The sequence below is a fragment of the Citrus sinensis genome, chromosome 3 (genome assembly GCF_022201045.2).
Source record: "Citrus sinensis cultivar Valencia sweet orange chromosome 3, DVS_A1.0, whole genome shotgun sequence".
Taxonomy (NCBI): domain Eukaryota; kingdom Viridiplantae; phylum Streptophyta; class Magnoliopsida; order Sapindales; family Rutaceae; genus Citrus; species Citrus sinensis.
In genome coordinates this window covers 51,662,393-51,682,196 of record NC_068558.1, presented here as the reverse complement: position 1 = coordinate 51,682,196, position 19,804 = coordinate 51,662,393, and the positions used below count along the sequence as shown (strand labels likewise).

At 35.0% G+C, this 19,804-nt stretch overlaps 3 protein-coding genes across 5 annotated transcripts; 2 read left to right on the top strand and 1 right to left on the bottom strand.

Moving 5' to 3' along the window:
• Positions 1-31: 31 nt before the first annotated feature.
• LOC102630175 (uncharacterized) lies at positions 32-3,915 on the top strand. Of its 2 annotated transcripts, XM_006464373.4 has the most exons (12): positions 32-280; positions 491-575; positions 894-945; positions 1,030-1,050; positions 1,144-1,197; positions 1,560-1,610; positions 1,909-1,971; positions 2,157-2,222; positions 2,436-2,474; positions 2,701-2,823; positions 2,938-3,030; positions 3,412-3,915. In XM_006464373.4, the coding sequence occupies exons 1-12, from the start codon at positions 46-48 to the stop codon at positions 3,682-3,684; spliced, it is 1,155 nt and encodes a 384-aa protein (XP_006464436.2). In that variant the 5' UTR covers positions 32-45; the 3' UTR covers positions 3,685-3,915. The 2 variants fall into 2 exon arrangements, with proteins under 2 accessions (XP_006464436.2, XP_024949465.2); XM_025093697.2 differs by lacking the exon at positions 32-280 and having other exon boundaries at positions 896-945.
• A 3,557-nt stretch (positions 3,916-7,472) lies between these two features.
• Positions 7,473-14,745, bottom strand: LOC102630475 (protein ARABIDILLO 1). Of its 2 annotated transcripts, XM_006464374.4 has the most exons (12): positions 12,736-14,740; positions 12,456-12,614; positions 12,290-12,370; positions 12,048-12,179; positions 11,744-11,871; positions 11,002-11,089; positions 10,104-10,198; positions 9,289-9,352; positions 8,601-8,776; positions 8,162-8,383; positions 7,948-8,032; positions 7,473-7,824 (listed from the first exon to the last, which is right to left on the bottom strand). In XM_006464374.4, exons 1-12 carry the CDS (start codon positions 14,083-14,085, stop codon positions 7,645-7,647), a joined length of 2,760 nt encoding a protein of 919 aa, XP_006464437.1. In that variant the 5' UTR covers positions 14,086-14,740; the 3' UTR covers positions 7,473-7,644. The 2 variants fall into 2 exon arrangements, 1 of the variants encoding a protein (XP_006464437.1); XR_003064476.2 differs by lacking the exons at positions 7,473-7,824; positions 7,948-8,032 and adding an exon at positions 8,920-8,972 and having other exon boundaries at positions 8,235-8,383; positions 12,736-14,745.
• A 1,456-nt stretch (positions 14,746-16,201) lies between these two features.
• On the top strand, positions 16,202-19,714 carry LOC102630975 (cationic amino acid transporter 9, chloroplastic). Its single transcript, XM_006464376.4, has 8 exons — positions 16,202-16,546; positions 16,896-17,308; positions 17,505-17,681; positions 17,814-18,038; positions 18,126-18,302; positions 18,521-18,757; positions 19,188-19,277; positions 19,409-19,714. The coding sequence occupies exons 1-8, from the start codon at positions 16,270-16,272 to the stop codon at positions 19,547-19,549; spliced, it is 1,737 nt and encodes a 578-aa protein (XP_006464439.1). The 5' UTR covers positions 16,202-16,269; the 3' UTR covers positions 19,550-19,714.
• Positions 19,715-19,804: the final 90 nt, after the last annotated feature.

Below are 19,804 nucleotides of genomic sequence, written 5' to 3'. Positions count from 1 at the left end.
GATCTCTCTCGAGTCTCGATCGAGAAAGACACGTCAGCTTAAAGAATGGCAGTTGGCATGGGGTGCTGTCCTCCAGACTGTCAAAACCAAGTGCAAAAAATCAACACAACCTCTCGATTCAGTTCATGTTGCTCTTGCGTTTCCCCCAAAATCCCAGGAGCCAAATTGACAACAACAATTAACGAGCCAACTGCAATGGCTCCTCCTTTAACACTCTCCATCATCTTCGCATTTTGTCTTATCCCACTCTCCTACTCGCTTCCTTTCATCGTTTTGCATGGTACCTTTCTCTACTTATCTTTAATTTTCGTTTGATGTTGCTCTTCTCCACTGATTTCTTTCTTCTCACATCACGTGGTTGGTTTTGTTTATTTAGAAAGGTTTAAATGTGACTTTTCTTTTTCTTTTCCTTTTTTTTTTTTTTTTTTTGGCTTCTTCTAAAATTTTGCTCTTTCTTTGTTACACTTTTTTCTGTGCGTGGCACTGGCAGGCATCAGTGATAAATGCACTAACCGAGGAGTCACACAGTTCACGGAGCTATTGAGCAGTTGGTCTGGTTCTCAAGGATATTGCATGTATGCCTGCTTCACCTTTCACTTTTCGTGTTTTACTTTTATTAATCTATCGAATCAAAGCATCGAATCTTGTCTTAACTTCTGGGTAACGGCATGTAATAGTTATAGTTTACTCGATATATTCTTAAAATGGTTTACTAGTTATTGTGTACTATTCACTTACTTATTAAGCGGAACTCAGCACTTAATGTTCTCAAATAATGTTCAGCGTGCAAGATATTTGTTTATTGCCTTTTTAATTACTTTTGATCATGTTCTGGCTAGTTTATCAAGGAAAACTTACTATAAATTTTTTTTGTTGTCCTTGTTTCATCCTAGAGAAATTGGAGATGGAGCTTGGGACTCCTGGACTATGCCCCTTTTCCAACAGGTGACACTTGGATAGATAACATTCCATCTACAATGTTTCTTAATGAACGGGATATGCTAACGAATATTCTTACTGTTCCTGCAGACTGCAATTGCTTGTGAGAAGGTCATAAAGCTATTTGGTAACATGCTTACATGCCAAATTTCTGCATTATGAAGTTTAACTTGCTTCCCGTCAAATTTCCATCTGCATTTGCAGGTCAAGAATATGAGCCAACTTAGTGATGGTTACAACATCATTGGACTTTCTCAGGTAATTAACTTACTGAAGTTATAAAATGTTTGGACTAAGAGCATACTCTCCTCAAAATCATTGTGTAAAGGATTAACTATCTATCCCAGAATAGCAGTTTTAATATTTAATCCATCTTAAACCTTTTAGTAGTTTTACCGATAAGCCTCTTTAGAATTGGCTTCTCAGAGGATGGAATATCCTTTATGTTAAATTTGTGACTTCCATTCATCTTGTATTAGAATTGCATTTGATTTTGATATCAAATATACTCAATTATGTGCTTTTGTTAGTCCGTTGCCACTGTTCAGGCCTATAACTCTAATAGACGGTTTTTCCATTTTATTTTGGTTAACAGTTTAAACAATCTTTTTGTTTGACAGGGTAATATGATTGGTCGAGGGATTATCGAATTTTGTGAAGGAGGACCTCCTGTAAGAACTAATTTCACTAACATTATCCTATTGCACCTTGCTTTATTCATCTTTAAACAGTCTTTCTGATGCAGAGGTACTCTTTGACTCCTCTTCAATATGAACCCACCATTTCTTTTAGGTATTTATACATCTCTGAAGGCACCTGACCATTTCTCGATATTTTAATTACTGTATGCTGTAAAAGAATTGTCTTCAAGGCCTTTGAGAAGGTTCATCTTGGTACTCCATGTATGAAGGGCAAGGGCTTTTTGTAAACATATGATGTTATAACCCTTTTTGTCAATACATGGAACAGGTAAAGAACTTGATATCGCTGGCAGGCCCTCATGCTGGTATCGCTGCAATTCCATTATGTGGAGTAAGTGCTCCTTCTACCTATTGTTGAACTAGATCACTTCATTCTTAATTTAACCGAATTAGTTGTGGCTCAAGATATACAACTCAAGAAATCATGTTTTTAATTATAGATTTTGAAACCCACCTACATTTTCTATTGCTGTCATCTATTATTCTGATCTGATTTGATATGCTCAAATTTTGCAGTTTCTCCCGATATGCATTCTTCTGGATGCTTTGGTTAAGTTAGAGATCTACAGTGACTTTTTACAGGTAAGAAACTTTATTTGAGCACTCAAGCTTGCATTTTTTTCGTTATCGGTATAATTATTGAGAAGAAAACGATAGATGACGCATCTAGAAGAAAGGCAAATCATTTTTATTATACCAGTAGCAGTTGCTGTGGTAAAATCATTTCCATTTTGAGGCTTTTGTGACATTGGCAAATGATGGAATTTGTATTGCTTACCTTTGATGAATTTGCAGGATCACCTGGCTCCCAGTGGTTATTACAAAATACCAACTGTAAGTACCATGCATTGGTTGGACTTAATAGAAATTCGCTATCCTTTTTCTCCTGCAAATCTTTTTTTTTTTTATTTCTGTCCACCAATTATTATACTGTTCACTTGTATTAGCTCCGTATGTGCATTGTTTTTCGACTTCCTGTATATTTTGCTTCAATTAATACTTTGGAACTAGGAGCTTGATTTCCTCTATTCCCTCCCCCCTCCCCCTTTGCTTTCCCCAGGACATTCCCGACTATCTTAAAGGCTGTAAGTTTCTCCCAAAACTTAACAATGAAATTGTTAATGAAAGAAATTCAACTTATAAGGAACGTTTTGCTAGCTTGGAGAATTTGGTGCTTATTATGGTGAGTTGAAGACCTCTCCTTGTTTCCTTAACATTCCCTGGCTCTTTAGATATGATGTAGTTAACAGTTATACTTGAAAGTTTGTTGATTCTTTTTTCGCCTATTGTGATTCAGTTTGAGCAAGACTCAGTTTTGGTACCTAAGGAAACCTCGTGGTTTGGGTATTATCCAGATGGGTCGTTTGATCCTCTTTTACCTGCACAACAGGTAGTTTTGCCTACTTTTTAATTTGAACTCTCTGGATTTGAGCAAAATTGTTAATTTCATTTTGCAGATGCTGATGATGAGTATTTTCACATTTTTCCTCATCTTATCATGCAACAACGAAGGGCTTACTTCTAACTCAATTTCTAGTCTTCTAAGACAAACCTTTGCCCTTATAGAGTTTTCATGCTTTTACCTTTTATGAACTGAATGCAATGTAGCACATTGAGTGCCTTAAAAAAAGCATAGATCCAAACGGAATGGTGAAAAAGATAGGCAACTTGGATCAAAACCTAGAAAACATTTCAAGTTGTTTTTCTTTCTCGCCCAGCTTTTTTCTTTGACGTTGATTAATTTTTGTGCCACATATATCTGTTCATGCAGACCCAATTGTACACAGAAGACTGGATTGGTTTGAAAACCTTGGATGAAGCTGGAAAAGTTAAATTCATTAATGTTACTGGAAGTCATCTTGAAATATCTCGAAGCGACATGAAAAAGTACATAGTTCCGTACTTGAAGGACCAATCATTGACGGCAATGCAGCTGATGACAACAAAATCTTCATCTCATAAATGGGTTTCATCCATGTGGAATTTCTTAATGAATATGGGCAGGTTCAGTGAGGATCAACCTTTGCTATCAGTTGTGTACTAAAAGTAAGCGTCCTCTTTCCCACGTGAATCAGTAGAAAGCAAAAAGGGACAAATTAACAAACACTTGCAAGTTCATATGTTATTCTTGACACATTCCACTATTTTTTCTGTTTCTCGAGTTTTTATTGAAGGTAACATTTGGCCTGATGATTTTCTATTGATGTTGTTGATCGGGATAACTGATATTCTGATAAGTGAAATTTATGTCTAAACAATGGAGATTATGACCAGATTCCAATTGTCCACTATGGGAGGATACCAATTGCGGTGTAATTTACTGATCATTTGAAACTGCAAGACCATATTATTGCAATATTAGTAATTACTCTATATTTTTATCTCAGTGTGTGTGCGCGTGTGGTTGTGTGTGTGTGTGTGTGTGTGTGTGTGTGTGTAAGAGGTTGATAAATATTTGGGTAATAATACTAGGATCCCTATTCTTTTTAAGTTTTCAGAAATCAAGAAATAGGTTGTCCATGTCTATCAAATAGGTCCCTAAACCTTAAGGGTCAGTTTGGTAACATTGTATTTTTTAAAATAATTTATGTTAGTTGTGTTAAAAAAAAATTAGCAGTAAAGAAAATTAGTTAAATATTTGATAAATTTTATTTTTAAAAGTGTTTTAAAAATAATTTTATGTATTTGGTAAATTTTACTGATAAATTATTGTAAGAATATAAATAATTAAAATGAACATAATGTTAAATAAAATTTATTTACATATTTAAAAATGTGTATACAAAATATTTTTTTATTATGTACATATAGTAATCGATAACTAAAATAAATATTTTAATATTATTAATTTTAATTTTTTATTATGTTATTTAATAATTTTTTTAAATTTAATTATTTTATTTCTTAATTAATAAGGATAATTTTAAATTTTTATAATATTTGTAAGGGTATAGGCAGAATTATATTCAAGTATAAATTTGATGTCCAAACTTAAATTTTAAAAATTTATTTTTTCTTATTTTTTAAAATTTATTATAGAATTAAATTTAAAAAAAATTATCAAACACTTAAATTAATTTTTAATTTCTTTAAAATTACAATTTAAAAAAAGGCCCTCAGTGTGATTGTTCCCCTTTTTTCGAAAAAAAAAATTAACATTGTGACGGTAAAAAGTTCAACACGATTCTGGGAGCACTGTGATGTTCCACCATAAAACAGTCGATTGGATCATTCATGCAGGGTGTCAAGTCAGGGGCTCAGGGCTCACCGGCTCAGGCATCTACTTGACACAAACGGACGGACTACTACGTGCTTACTTGCAAAACGCAAGAACTACAGGGATCCGAATGTTATTGTTATTAATTAAAACAACACCCTGATATTACTGTCATTTAAATAGTAAAAACCCCGAATGCAAGAACAGTAGACCCAATTTTTTTTTTTTTTACATGAGATTATTACTCAAGAGTATAACTTATATTAAATGATATTACAATTAATATTAATGTGACTAGTTTACATCAATTTTTATAAAATTCACATTTACTTTCTAATATTTGAGGGATGTCTACTCCACTTATTTTTCGAAAAGGAGAAGACTGCTACTCCACTCACATTTCGAGGGACGTCTACTCCACTCACATTTCAAAAAAGGGAAGACTGTCTTTACTCAAATTGAGAAAGAAAATTAAACCCCCACCACAATGTAGATTATTGTTGAAGAGTACAACTTATATTAAATGATATTACAATTAATATTAATGGGATTAGTTTACATCAATTTTTATAAAATCCACCTTTACTCTAATATTCGAGGGATGTCTACTCCACTTACTTTTCGAAAAGGAGAAGACTGCTACTCCACTCACATTTCGAGGGACGTCTATTCTACTCACATTTCGAAAGGGAGAAGACTGTCTTCACTCAAATTGAGAAAGAAAATTAAACCCCCACAATATAGATTATTACTCAAGAGTACAACTTATATTAAATGATATTACAATTAATATTAATGGGACTAGTTTACATTAATTTTTATAAAGTCCACCTTTGCTCTCTAATATTCGAGGGATGTCTACTCCACTTACTTTTCGAAAAGGAAAAGACTGCTACTCCACTCACATTTCGAAAGGGAGAAGTCCGTCTTCACTCAAATTGAGAAAGAAAATTAAACCTCCACAATGCAGATTATTACTCAAGAGCACAACTTATATTAAATGATATTACAATTAATATTAATGGGACTAGTTTATATCAATTTTTATAAAGTCCACCTTTACTCTCTAATATTCGAGGGATGTCTACTCTACTCACATTTCGAAAGAGAGAAGATTGTCTTCACTCAAATTGAGAAAGAAAATAAAACCCCCACAATGCATTGTGGGGACTCGAACTCATGACCTCATAATTGTAAGGAATGGGTTCTAACCACTAGGTTTTAGCCTAGTGGCTGAGATCAATAAAAAGATTAAGAGTTGTTTGTTTTCTCTATTGATTTAACAGACACAATTTCAATCAATTAAGTTATTAAATCTATTTATTTTTTTAACTATGAAAATTTTCAACCATTAGATCATTAAGGTATTAAGTTAATTTTTTTTTAACTTTTCACTTAATTTAAAAAGTTTGAATGACATCATTAAAAGATATTCTCCAAAATATCTCTATTTAATTAATTAATTTTGATCCTTACCTGAATAAAACTTAATAATTATCACTATTACCCATCATCTACAATTTGTGATAGTATAGTGGTAAGACTATTATTTTTTATATTTTTATTTTCTTTAAATTAGCATTATTTATCTTTATTATTTTTTATGAATATTTTTTGTATGAATCATCATAAACAACAAAATTGAACGTATTATGAATATATTATCTTATTTATATTTTTTGAGATATTTATTGTTTGTTTAACATTTATAATTTGTATGAGCATAGATGTAAAAACACTGATTTTTAAGTTAAAAAATAATTTAATACTTATTTCTAGCTCTTCAAATGAAAAAAAAAATGTTATTCAGATTCAGACATTCAACTCTATTTAGAATTCAAGTTAATTCATGTGTATTCAAATTTCAAATGAAAAAACAAGTATCACCTAAATTATTAATAGTGGAATTTTTAAAATTAGGGCTTTAATAATGAAATAAAATATAAAATAAACGAAGAATATTGTAGATAATTAATTTTTTTTAAAAAAATTAACCTCTACTTCTATAAGTTTTAAAAAATTGTGTATGAATTTTAAAACAAAACTTATTTAAGTAGAATTTTTACTAGTAGAATTTTTGTGCTTCAAGTTTTTAAATTTTTGTTATTAAAAGAATGAAATAACATTATAAAATAAGTGAAAAATATTTTATACAATTTAATATATTTTTTAAAAAATTCAACCTCTACTTTAGAAAACTTATAAATTAAAATTTCTATTAGTTGAGACAAAATAATTTATTTCATTTTCAAAGCTCTCCTCAAAATACAACCAAACAATATTAAAAAATTATGAAGAAATTTTTAAAATAAGTATTTTTAAGTAAATACTTTCAATCGTTTAGCGTACTAACGAAGAAAAGCGCTATTTCCAAATTAATTTTCCACGATAACGGAAACTCAAATAACCCAAGTGCCAGTCTATGTTAGTCAAACGACTTATAATATTTACGATCGTAGAGATTGTCACAAAGAATACAATGAAAAAAAATAAATTAATGAGATATTCAGTTCTCAAGTCAATCCCCTAAATCCAAGTACCTTTTTAACAAGAAAGGATTTCTTCCATAAAGGAGAAAAAGATCATCTTAAATACCGAAACAAATGGGAGGCAGGAGAAGAAAAGATTAAGCAGTAAATTATTTCGGTTCATATACATTTGTATAGTTACAGGTTGAACAAAATATTCTTACAGTTTATTATATCACTTAGCTCCATAGCTCAAATAAATGGCCTTTATCACGACTTCAGGGGTGACCACGATGAGTGTACATGACATATCCTTATATTATATTGAAAGTTCTACATGGTGATGATGTTCTAGGTTGCGAAGTACAATTCTAGCGAATATTTTGGCTTCAATTGGAGCAGCTGCTGCTGCTGCTGCTGCACGCAGAACCCGTGCTGCTCCAGCACCCTGCATAAGGCTTGCATGATGCATAGCATGCCGGCCACCAGGAATCGTAAACTGCAATTGAGAAATTCAATAAATGGCCTCCCAGTTAAGTACAACACCTTAATTCAAGATTGGGAAGAAAGATACGGCACAATGGCAAATATAAAAGCTCAGGAGGGAATATGTAATAGTTACCTGGAGAAGAGCAAATGCTGCACATGACTTGAGTACAGAAGAAGGATTACGTAGCATGGTGATGAATCTTCCAATTTCAGCTCCACTGTGGACATAGAGTGACACAAGGTCAGAAAAATGTATTCTTCATTTTTTCCTTCTCACAAACTATATGGCCTCCTGGATAAACCTGGTGCCATGAAGATGATCAGAAAATTAGAGAGAGAACGTAAACCTGCATCTCAAATGTCCTGCTTCTTGAATACGTGCTCTTTCTGTCACTTGAGTCAATGCTGCTGGAGCAGATGATGCAGCAGCAGTTGCAAATGCTTGTGGATCAGAAAATGTAAGAACAAATGCTTCAATATGCTTCAGAGCCATCCTTCTAGCCCCATCCAAACTCACACACTTTGAAGTGCTTTCAGTTGAAGTTCCTATCAACGCAAATTCATCCATTCTGTAGGACATCATGAAAATAAAAGTAGTAAGCATGTATGTTTCCTCACAAAGCAAACAACCTGTCCACAGCATGAAAGCTATAGAAACCCATCTTGTATGTACTGCAAACATAATGTGTACTGAAATAAATAAAATAATATAAGGTATTTAGAACAATTTAACATTTTGCGCAAAAACAAGGTAACTACTCAATAGGTTGAAGTTACACAAAGTACCTGCCATCGAACATGTATGCCAATGCCAAGGCAGCCATAAATCTCGCCATCTTTGAACCTGATGAAGAGCACAAATGAACAAGGGCAGGAACTCCCCCTTCCTCCACTATACGGAGAGCATTACCAGGGTTAAAAGCAAGATTCCAAAGAGCTCCAGCAGCGGTTTCATGGACATCCTTTTTTTTTTTGGTGGGGGGGGGGGGGGCGCAAATCCAATACAACATCACAAAATCAGTCTCTACTTCGACAAATTGGAGAAGTGAAGAAAAGAAATATAGAGCAGAAAAGATGAATACAAGCAGTATGGTGAAAAATGCACCTGTTGAAATTTCCTTGTGAAAGATTAGATACAAACCTAAAATATAAGTTGAACTAACAAGAACGAGCAAGAACAATCAATCAGACCACAGAGTGTGTAATAGATGCAAAGTGATAACCATTCAATCTCACATATGATACCAGGTATAGGAAAACTCCAAGCACCGAGTATTTTACATTGTTAGTTTGGTAGTTGTGGTGACTGAATAGCAATTATGACATGCCAATTAGTAAAAGGTATAACAAATTGAGTTGTGCTTACCATGCAATGAAAGATGAGATCGAGAAATAAGAATGTCATTTATCACCAAGGAATATAAAATACTTGAATTACTTGTCCAGAATATTTTGAGTACAGTAAAATACTTACTTCAGCCTCGGAGCGGGCCAGGGCAATCAAAGGTGCAACACCTCCTTCACGTCCAATGGCAATGCTGACGAACACCAATGAGAAAATAAAGCATTAATAAGTAAGCATAAAATGTGGGGCAAATTTCCCATTTTACCAGGATTAAAAAGCAACTACATCATTCAGCATAATGTAGAACTATTATACCAGGGTCTGAGAATGCATAATTGGGAGGAGTGAACTGAAGAATGAAATACTGATTACAGCTGACAAAGTTCATAAATGATTTCATATCTTCCAAGCACAGAGTGTTCGGTCCGGTGTTGCTGCCAGACCACATTTTCTGATGTTATTATGGGCTTACATATCACAGTTGACTGACTGAAGATAGCAACCTTGCCTAGATTAAAGTAGGGTATTTTGAAAATCATCTCGATCATCCAAAGGCTCAACACACAAATTTTACTAACCAAGCAATCCCCCAGAAAAGCTTTTGCAAATGTTCCTCTTATTTTATTCTATGTGGTAAGTGCGAAATCTGTTTTCATACATCAACAAACATATAAATGGAGATATATGGTTCAAATAGAAATAATCTGTGAAAGGCAGAGCACGGAGAACCTATGGGGTTGGGCACAGGGTAGTTGGCATCTTAAGCATGAACAAGTTTTGTGGATCCTCTTATAGATAGTATTTCACAAACAATACCATATGACATACTTTAACCGCATCAGAAGCTTGTTCAAAAATCAAGTTGTAAACAAGAGAAAATGAGTTAGATATTATACACATATACATCATAGCACACGTGTGATGTGTGTAACTTATGGAATTACCAGTTAGCTTCAGACACCGACAATCCCCAAAGAGCACCGGCAGCCCTCTCTTGCAGACCTGGAGAGGCATTTGAACAGGATTGTGCAAGGACAACCTACAAAAACAACAGAGCTTCAACATTACATTAAGTGAAAACTTTCTACCATGGACAAGTAAAACATATTTCATAATCCGGATGATATAAGCATCACTAAAAGAGATATGTTAAAGCCACGAAGAAAGGACGAACTTCCAACAATTAGAAGTCAACATGCAGGAAGGCAACTCATCAATGTGTTACAACAAATTTTATCATGTAAAAGTAGAATTTTGACATGCAATCAACTATCCACAAGAAACTAGAAAGAATCAAGAACAGTTGTCAATAGCATGATAGATAACACTCAGCTACTTACGGTTAAAACACGCATAATGTGTTTTAACAACAAAGTAAGGAACAAAAATAACATACATACTATACAGTCAGCACCAATATGTTCTCTCACAAGAGGCAATACCCACCACCACTGTAATACTGCATTTTGATAGTTTCGTAAAAGCCAATCAACTCCATATTTGATACGATCAACTTCAAAACAAAAAGTGATCTAGCAAATATGCACTCATACTCCCATGTGGATTTCAACAGTGGTATTTCCATAGCGGGTTTATGAATTTATAAATGCTAGGTCATAAGATAACAATAATTTCCAGTGAAGAGATTTTATGAGTTTCCGTACCAATTAGCCTCTCAGCAACAGTGCTGCTTGGTTATTCAACAATTTCTTTCCTTTAAAATTTAAATACACATTTTGTTATGTGCTTTCCATGAACCACTTCTTAGTGTATCACGTAGTGCCAAAGACAGTCTAAGATGACAAAGAACAATTATCAACAGCTCCAAAAGAAACACCATACCAATGCCTCAACGCCACCAGCTGCAGCAATTGCTTCCCGGTTCCTGTCATCAAATGATAGATTCCACAATGCACCAGCAGCCTCCTGCCTGTGTCGATGATTACATGCAAGAAAGCAGATAAAACCCATTTAAAAAAAAAAGCATAATCTTGCTTGCAAAGACAAAAGTTGAGGGTCATAAAGTTATTAATGAAGCTATAGACAGAAAATAAAAAGAGTTGTCAAAAGTAGTTTTTTTGATGTTTCATTGCCACTGACAATAATACCACCAACTTGGAAGTTTTTCTAAAGGGCTGGATTGAGGGCAGCGACATTTTATGTGACTAACAATCCACCCCCCAATCCGAAAAGTGAACCCTAAATTACATTCTTCCACAGTAATGCCGATAAATTTCATCCTTTCACATAACAAATATCTAACCTGTCATTGCAGTCCCACATATTAACTGCACATTCCTTAATAAATACATTAGCTAAGCTTTCTTCATATTTCTAATATTCCCACGATTGTTTTTTAGAAATATGGGGATTCTTACCTTAACCTCTTAGTGTTAATTAAGAACACTTTTATCTATCAAATCAATGTCCAACAAAACTGAAAGGCGCAAAAATTAAATGCAAGCATTCTATTATAGACAAGTCAAACAAAGAGGCAAAGAATTTTAGAAGATGCAGTCAATAAAAGATGTACCCAGGCATTGAAATAACAAGTATAATGACTTCTGGAATCGAAATAAACTACCTGACACCCTCATGGGGCGAGCGAGTAAGTTGAACAAGGGCTTCAAGGGCACCTGCCTCTTGTCCAACAGCAGAATTGTTGCTATTGCTATCTCCATGAGCAGCCAAATTAGCCAAGGCGCGAGCAGCCTAGAGTATATCAGAAGAGACAACAAATATGAGCAAAAACACCCAAATTCAGAAACACAGAAAAATAGTCTAGCTTGGCTACACGACATGATATGACGAAAAATAACAGAACTACACCAGAAAGTTTAATGGACAAAAATTTGGCTAGAATGAATAAAACACCAAAATAGCACCACCTGCTCTTGCACTCCCTCAAACTTGCAGCTGCGAGCAAGCATCACTAGAGCATGTACGCCGCCTGCCAATGCAACTTCCATACTACACTTATCATCAGCTGCCAAATTTGCTAAAGCACCAGCTGCACGCTCCTGAAAGAACAAAATGGGAAACAACAAACAGCATAAGATATCACACAGCAGCAGCTCATGATCAATGAAGCATTCATGTGGGCAGACGGCAGCGCAGGTTAAGAACATACCAGAACACCATCACCACCAGAGGACCATTTAAATATAAGATCAACTAGAGCTTTTACACCACCAGCATCAGCAATGGCACCCTGATAGAAGTTTCAAAGTCATTACTACTACAAATTTTACTCATATACCATGTGATGATAAACGATGAAAAGAAATGTACTTAACCTTATGCTCTTCTCCAACAGATAGATTCCAAAGACCTCCAGCAGCCTCTTCAGCTACCAGCCTGTTCATGGACCTAGCCAGGACAGCAAGGATATTGATTCCTCCTTCTTCAGCAACAGCTTTTGCAACTTTGGCATTAACAGACAAATTTGCTATAGCCTGCACAGTTTAAGAAAATGAGAATAATTATAGAAGACAACTGGATGAAAATTAGTTGGCACAATTCAGTGACAGAATAGATGGGATATGATCATAATAATATTACCATAAAAGAATTTACCTTTGCAGCCTCTGACTGAAGCCCTTCCCGCCAAGATTTTGCAAGGTCCAGAAGAAGGCGTATGCCACCATCTTTCATAACTGCTTCAGCCCTTCCACAATCTATGCTAGCATTTTCATCATTAATGACGACAAAGGTTGCGAGTCCTGTAGCTGCCCTTTCTTGAACATCTTCTTGTGTGCTCTGCATCAAACTCAGCAACAGTCCTGCACCTTGCTTGAGCCAGAAATCATCCAAACCCTGGGGATTGCTCTCAGCAGTGCGTAGGAGTATATGGGACAAAATCCATTCAAGCCAAGTCATAATCTCATTTAAATTTTTATCTTTATTTTTTGAATTCCTCCAATCCAAAAACACATTCTTCTCGTTCTTTGTAGTTTCGGCAAATAGAGAAGCTAAAGCTTTAAAAATATCAGTAAAAAGGGCAAGTAACAATTTGCCTTTACTTTTAACTGCACTAATGTTGTTTTCCTCTTCAAGAACTGGACAATTCAAGGCACACAAAACCTTCAAGCTCTTGGATGAAGTTAACAATCTGGAAATGGTAATCGGTCCAACATCAGTTCTTGAAACATCCAACCCAACTAATTTGGGAAGCTTATGCCAAACCTGTGATACCACACCCCACTTCATATTTGAAGTCCCTGCCACCGAAAGAAAACGAACTGAAAGTACATTTCCCAATGCCACCTCATCAACATTCAGGCAGTCCAAAAACCCAATGTCTGTTAAATTTGGACAAAGCTTGGCCAAAGCATTGATAGCATCACCACAAATATCCCTAATCCCAGATAACCGAAGTTTCTTCAATTTGGGACAGCAAAGAGCTATTGCTTTTACAGCATCACTGGTGATTCTTTCACAAAAGTCAGGACCAAGTTGGAGGCTTTCGAGCGCCTCATGACGAGCCACAATCACAGATAGAGTTGCATCTGTTATTTTACGACAGTAATCGCCACTTAATTCTCGCAAATTCCTAGCTTGAAGGTGTATTATTGAATCCGCAGACTCTGCACCTCTAAATCTAAGCTTCTGAAGATTCATACATCTAGAAGCAAGTGAAGCTGCCATGGCAATATCACATTTATGTGCACGAAGATCCAAGGAACTCCACAAACATGGAGAAGCACCTAAAGCTCTCCATGTCCTACATGTTGATGACAAGCTTGCCCGGTCTCTGTAATTCAGACATGACATCAACTGAATCACCGTATCATCAGGCAAACTAGTCCAATCGACAACTTCATTCTTCTCAGAACCTATAACCTCATCCTCAACTTCGGGGTAACTTGGCAAAACAACTTTCTCCTTCCCTCTCCTTGCCACTTTACGCCTCACTCTACGACTCATATCTCAATCAAATCCGAATAACAAATACCAATGACCATTCAACCTTAATAACCCAAATCCTACAAACAACTTTAGAAAACACAATGACCCATAAACTAAACTAAATAACCCAAAAACCCTAATCCTCAAACAAGCTACAGAATTCAACACACATCAACAAAAAAATAAAATTTTGATATATCGCAAATTCCAAAGACTACTTATAGTGAAGACCCAATAAATTGTACAATTGGATGTAGCGAGATTATCAAACTTTCAATGGTTTTATCAAACCCGAAAGCTCAATCTTTGTGGGTTTATAGATAAACCCTTTGAATCTAAAATCTTGTGTGCCTTTTATGAGATTGCATTCAAGAAAATTCAATTGTATTGAAGAAATAAATACTGAAGAAACACAGATTGAAAAAAAAAAATAAAAAATCAAAGGAGACGAGTTAAAAAAAGGATTCAGGCGTACTAATGAGAGAGAACAAAAGCCAAACCCTGGTGAGCTTTTGTCTTCGAACTCTCTTTGGGCAGAATTGTAAGACACAAGAGAAGGGATTGTGTTTGGGTTTGGACGTTTGGTACTTGTATTGTGTGTGTGGGGATGGGAATATATAAAGAAAAATACGGATTAAGAGAATTACAACATTTATTTGCCGGAGGTTAGAGATGAATTGTGTGAAACTACATAATTTATGTGTTAATATTCATATTATAAAAAGAAAAAATTTTTGTATTAGTGTTCTGTTACATAAATTTAAATGATAATTTTTTTTTTAATTTGAATTTCCAATTTCCCTGCATCATTTCCCATTAATTGTGATATTAGATTTCTTGCGATCCAAACAAAGATTAATCTATCTTGTAATACTTATATGTTACACAGCCATAAAAGTTCTCTCTCTCTGTCTCTCTCTCTTTTGTTATATAAATAACAAAGTCTAAAATAATTTTTCGTTATAGTTCTTTAGTTATTCATAAGCTTATAAAGTGTAACAAAAGATTATATGTTGTACCGGTCACAACTTTTTTCATAATAGTTCACGAATTATCCATCACATTTTATAAATTTGATGTCACGTATCGCACTTTCGGTCATAAAATCATACGTAAACTTAAAACTTGTATAGCGAAAGATTTGTGCCCGATGATGAAAAGTTTGGTAGCAGTTGTACTCCCATCCAAAGAATTGAGATATTTATATTTTTTTATCGGTTGTGTATTTTCTGCAAATTTTAACTTTAACCATGCTTTGACTACCAATAATTCCATGTATATAGACTTCGGATTTGAAATTTCGTGCTTGCAAATGTATGGGCGATTATCACCATTTTTATTCAATAAAATATTAAAGTGGATGATTAAGTCGTCTCAAACTTAAGCAATCACAAGTGATATTAATACGATAAAAAAAAATATACATAATTATTTATTTTTAATAGGTTGATACTGTCATATTTAATTACATGAATTGAAAAGATATCTTAATTAATAATTTCAAGTGTATCAAATTAACGTCGGAAATTGCAATTTTTTTTTAAATTACATTGTTGACATTTTTAACTGGAGTGGAGCTTCTAACATCATTTAAAAACTGTTAGGAACCCCACTTCTAATTCTTTATATCTCTTTCCTTAATTAAATAACAAAAAAACATAAAATTACAATAGAATTTTAATCAATCTTCACTATCATTTAAAATAAGTTAATTATATATATATTATCAGGCAATTTATTTCTTAATCATTTCAAAATTATTTTAATTTTATCAACAAAATTAATTTATCATATATTAAGATTAAGAAACAGTTAAGAGTTTTATGACTTATCAAGATATTTTTAGTTTAATTAAATTTATATTAATCCTTTTATGTAATTTTCAGTAACAATAAAATTACGATTACAAAAATGGCATGTTACAAGAACATTAAAGGGGTGTGAAAAGCATTGCTCTTCAAACTGGAAAGAACTCTAATCGTGGATTCCCATCCCGGCAACCCAGTTTGTAAAATCTAAGCCCGGCCCATTAAATACAATAACTATTGTAATGGAGCACGTGAGGAAATAGCAGCCTAACGAACTGCACTTTGGCGAACTGGATGAAGAAAGAATTCGGACCTATAAATACAAGTAGCTGCTAAAGTTAACGATGACACGTCGACGTTGTTCATCTCCGACAATTAATAAAATTTATCAATCATGGGAGGTGAAAACGTTCAGATCGAAAAAAGCAACAATAATTCGTCATCGTCATCATCACCATCTGCGTCAGGTCCACCACCCACGTGTTTCTCTCATTTCTGGTCTTCAGCTCTCCGAGCCAAAACCCTAACTGCTCCGTCCGTCCGTACAAATGATGGCGAAGGACTTTTACGGCGGCTCGGACTCTTCGAACTGGTGCTCATCGGCGTCGGCGCGTCTGTTGGCGCCGGAATATTCGTTGTCACCGGTACCGTGGCTCGCGACGCCGGTCCAGGTCCGTTATTTGCTTGCTCAATCCGTTGACTTTCACGAATTTACTTGGTTCACTTTTCCCTTTCAATAATTGAATTCAATTCCTTATCGAGTATTATCAGAGCAATAATTCCTTGTACATTAAAATTTAAAATAATATTACATGGCACAAAGATTGTGTCGACTGACATGGCACCTATCATTAATTGCCAGTTGCCAGGTGTCCAAGTAGTGGTGGAAACTATTGAGTGAATGCAATTGTAGTTATGAATTTTTATGACTTAATGTGTAGCATTGTACTAATTTTTCATGTATGCATATGGTTGTTCTGCTCAACGTTGCTTATTGATTATTTGCTTTTGGTACTGCAGGAGTTACAATTAGTTTCTTACTTGCTGGAGCAGCTTCTGTGTTAAATGCACTCTGTTATGCTGAGCTGGCATCTCGTTTTCCTGCCGTTGTTGGGGGAGCATACTTGTATGCGTATACAGCATTCAATGAACTTACAGCTTTTCTTGTTTTTGCACAACTTATGTTGGACTACCATATTGGTGCAGCGAGCATAGCACGAAGCTTAGCTAGCTATGTAGTTTCAATTTTGGAGCTCTTTCCCTTTTTCAAAGAAAACATACCAAGCTGGATTGGACATGGTGGTGAAGAGTTCTTGGGAGGAACTCTATCCATCAATATATTAGCTCCAATTCTCCTTGCACTTCTGACTATAGTTTTATGTTGGGGTGTCGGTGAATCTTCTGTTTTGAACTCGTGCATGACCGTTGTAAAGGTGATCCACCATCTCACCATTCTTTTCTTTTCCACTCTTATTTTGTTAAAGGTTACTTGCTTTCATTTCTTCACGATACAGTTACCAGTCCTTTTTTTTTAATGCAAATTTTTCAGTAAAAATTGCATAAACAGAAGACTCAAGTCCCTGGCGTGGTTAAATCAGCAATAATATTTAGACTCCAATTCTACTGCAGGTTATCATTGTCATTGTTGTAATCTTTGCTGGTGCTTTTGAGGTTGATGTTTCCAATTGGTCCCCATTTGCTCCAAATGGTTTCAAAGAAATATTGACTGGAGCTACTGTAGTATTCTTTGCGTATGTAGGGTTTGATGCAGTTGCTAATTCAGCTGAAGAATCTAAGAAGCCTCAGGTGTGTATTATATAATCCAAAATGATGTCCAGTTGTGAATATCTTTTGTTATGTTTTCTTCAATTGATTGTGCGAATTCATTCTAAATAGCTTCCATTTCATCCTTTTTACCTCCTAATTTTGACATTTCAGCGGGATTTGCCGATAGGCATCTTGGGAAGCCTTCTTATATGTGCTGCATTATACGTCGGTGTCTCTTTAGTTCTCACCGGGATGGTACCTTACAAATTCCTTGATGAAGATGCTCCTCTGTCTGATGCTTTTGCGTCCAGGGGTTTGAAATATGTTTCAGTGTTAATCAGCTTTGGTGCTGTGGCTGGACTTACAACAACCCTCCTTGTTGGTCTTTATGTTCAGGTGAGTGGATTCTCGGAGTTCATTATTGAGATGTCCTTACCATGTAACCTTTGCAAAAGTAAATGACTTGGATGTTTCTATGAACAGTCACGGTTATATCTTGGGCTTGGAAGGGATGGCCTACTGCCTTCTATATTTGCTAAAGTGCACCCAAAACGGCACACTCCTGTTCATTCCCAGGTTTGGGTTGGCATTGTTGCTGGTATTTTGGCAGGGCTATTTAACGTGCGTGTGCTCTCACACATTCTTTCAGTTGGCACATTGGTAGGTCATAGTCAGTTCTTGCCTTTGATATATTTAGTGTAAATTCTGAAATTATTGCCTACTTTTATGCCATTAGGCTTGACCCTACTTTCTTGCTTTCAGTTTCATTCATGATGCATGATGACGGTAAGGATATTGATGCATGATGGTGTGGTAGGATTTCCAAGGAAACTAATATTTGTCATGTGGAGCTTACCTTTTTCATTGGCTGGTTTAAGACTGGCTATTCTGTTGTTTCAGCTTGTGTTATAGCACTTCGTTGGAAGGATAGGACATCGAGAAATGATTCATCAAGATTGACTTCAGCCTGGCGGCAGGGTGTCATTTGTCTTATTATAATCGCTTGTTGTGGTTTTGGAGCTGGACTGTTTTACCGTATTAATGCTTCATATATTCTTCTGATAGTAGCAGTTGTTATTGCAGTACTCGCTTCTGCCATGCTTTGCTTACGACACGTGAGTTATAAACCTTTACTCTCTATATAAAATGATGTTCTTGTAATTAGTTGCATAAAGCATTAACATGGACACAAAATAGTTGGTGATGGCTCCACTCACTAAATGCAGCTATTTTCAATTTTTTGAACCTCATGCTTTGGGATTCTGGGCTCTTGCAGCAAATAATAGATATGGATAGCTAGTGGATACTGGTATTTAGAAAAAATTTCATCAATATGATAACAGTTTAGGGTAGTGGGTGGAACCATTGAAGTCATAAGTTATAAAGGGCTTGTTGATGGGCATTGTAAATAATGAGCTGCCTTTATAGTTGTTTAGAAGCGGTCATTGTTCTCTGGTTAATTACTTCAGTTGTTTGAATTTTTGAATGCCCTGTACACTTCATGTAATGTTTTCATTATTTTACCTCCTCCTATTTATGTCTCAGGGTTATTCGGATCCTCCAGGGTTTTCGTGTCCTGGGGTTCCCCTTCTGCCGGCTGTTTCTATTTTCTTCAACTTGTTCCTTTTTGCTCAGGTATTCTTCTACCCCACTTTTGCATCCTGCACCTTCCTAGAGTCACAATTACGTACAAAACTGATGGAGAAATATCTAAGAATTTAGAGTAGGGAAGGATATTTGTGATAATTATCTTGACTTTCATGCAGTTGCACTACGAGGCATGGTGGAGATTTGTTATTCTCAGCTTCATATCAATTGGTTTATATGCATTTTATGGCCAGTATCATGCAGATCCAAGTTCAGATACGATTGTTTACCACAGGGTAGCTGTGGCAGAAGCCCAGTAACAACATGATAATGAAATATAGGACTCTTCGAGCCTGTAACTTGTGCACAATGTAGTTTTTCTTGTACATACTGAATGGGCCAGCCCCTTGTATCAATAATACTTCTTTTGGCTACGTATTGTTAAAATTATAGGTAACTAAATGTGATGAAGGAAAATTTGGAAATATTCTCTTATCATTAGGCTGCATCACTATGTTAACAATATTTGCTTTCTCATAACATTATGGATGTGAATAATGATTTTAAGGGACTTT

What these genes read in the sequence shown, in the direction of transcription:
- LOC102630175 (XM_006464373.4), top strand. Translation starts at nt 46, where the DNA reads ATGGCAGTTGGCATGGGGTGCTGTCCTCCAGACTGTCAAAACCAAGTG. An exon ending in CTGCAATTCCATTATGTGGA is followed by an intron (nt 1,972 to 2,156) that starts GTAAGTGCTCCT and finishes CAAATTTTGCAG; the next exon opens with TTTCTCCCGATATGCATTCT. An exon ending in TCTACAGTGACTTTTTACAG is followed by an intron (nt 2,223 to 2,435) that starts GTAAGAAACTTT and finishes ATGAATTTGCAG; the next exon opens with GATCACCTGGCTCCCAGTGG.
- LOC102630475 (XM_006464374.4), bottom strand. Translation starts at nt 14,085, where the DNA reads ATGAGTCGTAGAGTGAGGCGTAAAGTGGCAAGGAGAGGGAAGGAGAAA. An exon ending in TCGCCCCATGAGGGTGTCAG is followed by an intron (nt 11,090 to 11,743) that starts GTAGTTTATTTC and finishes TCATCGACACAG; the next exon opens with GCAGGAGGCTGCTGGTGCAT. An exon ending in TCGGTGTCTGAAGCTAACTG is followed by an intron (nt 9,353 to 10,103) that starts GTAATTCCATAA and finishes GGTGTTCGTCAG; the next exon opens with CATTGCCATTGGACGTGAAG.
- LOC102630975 (XM_006464376.4), top strand. Translation starts at nt 16,270, where the DNA reads ATGGGAGGTGAAAACGTTCAGATCGAAAAAAGCAACAATAATTCGTCA. An exon ending in CGTGCATGACCGTTGTAAAG is followed by an intron (nt 17,309 to 17,504) that starts GTGATCCACCAT and finishes ATTCTACTGCAG; the next exon opens with GTTATCATTGTCATTGTTGT. An exon ending in CCATGCTTTGCTTACGACAC is followed by an intron (nt 18,758 to 19,187) that starts GTGAGTTATAAA and finishes TTTATGTCTCAG; the next exon opens with GGTTATTCGGATCCTCCAGG.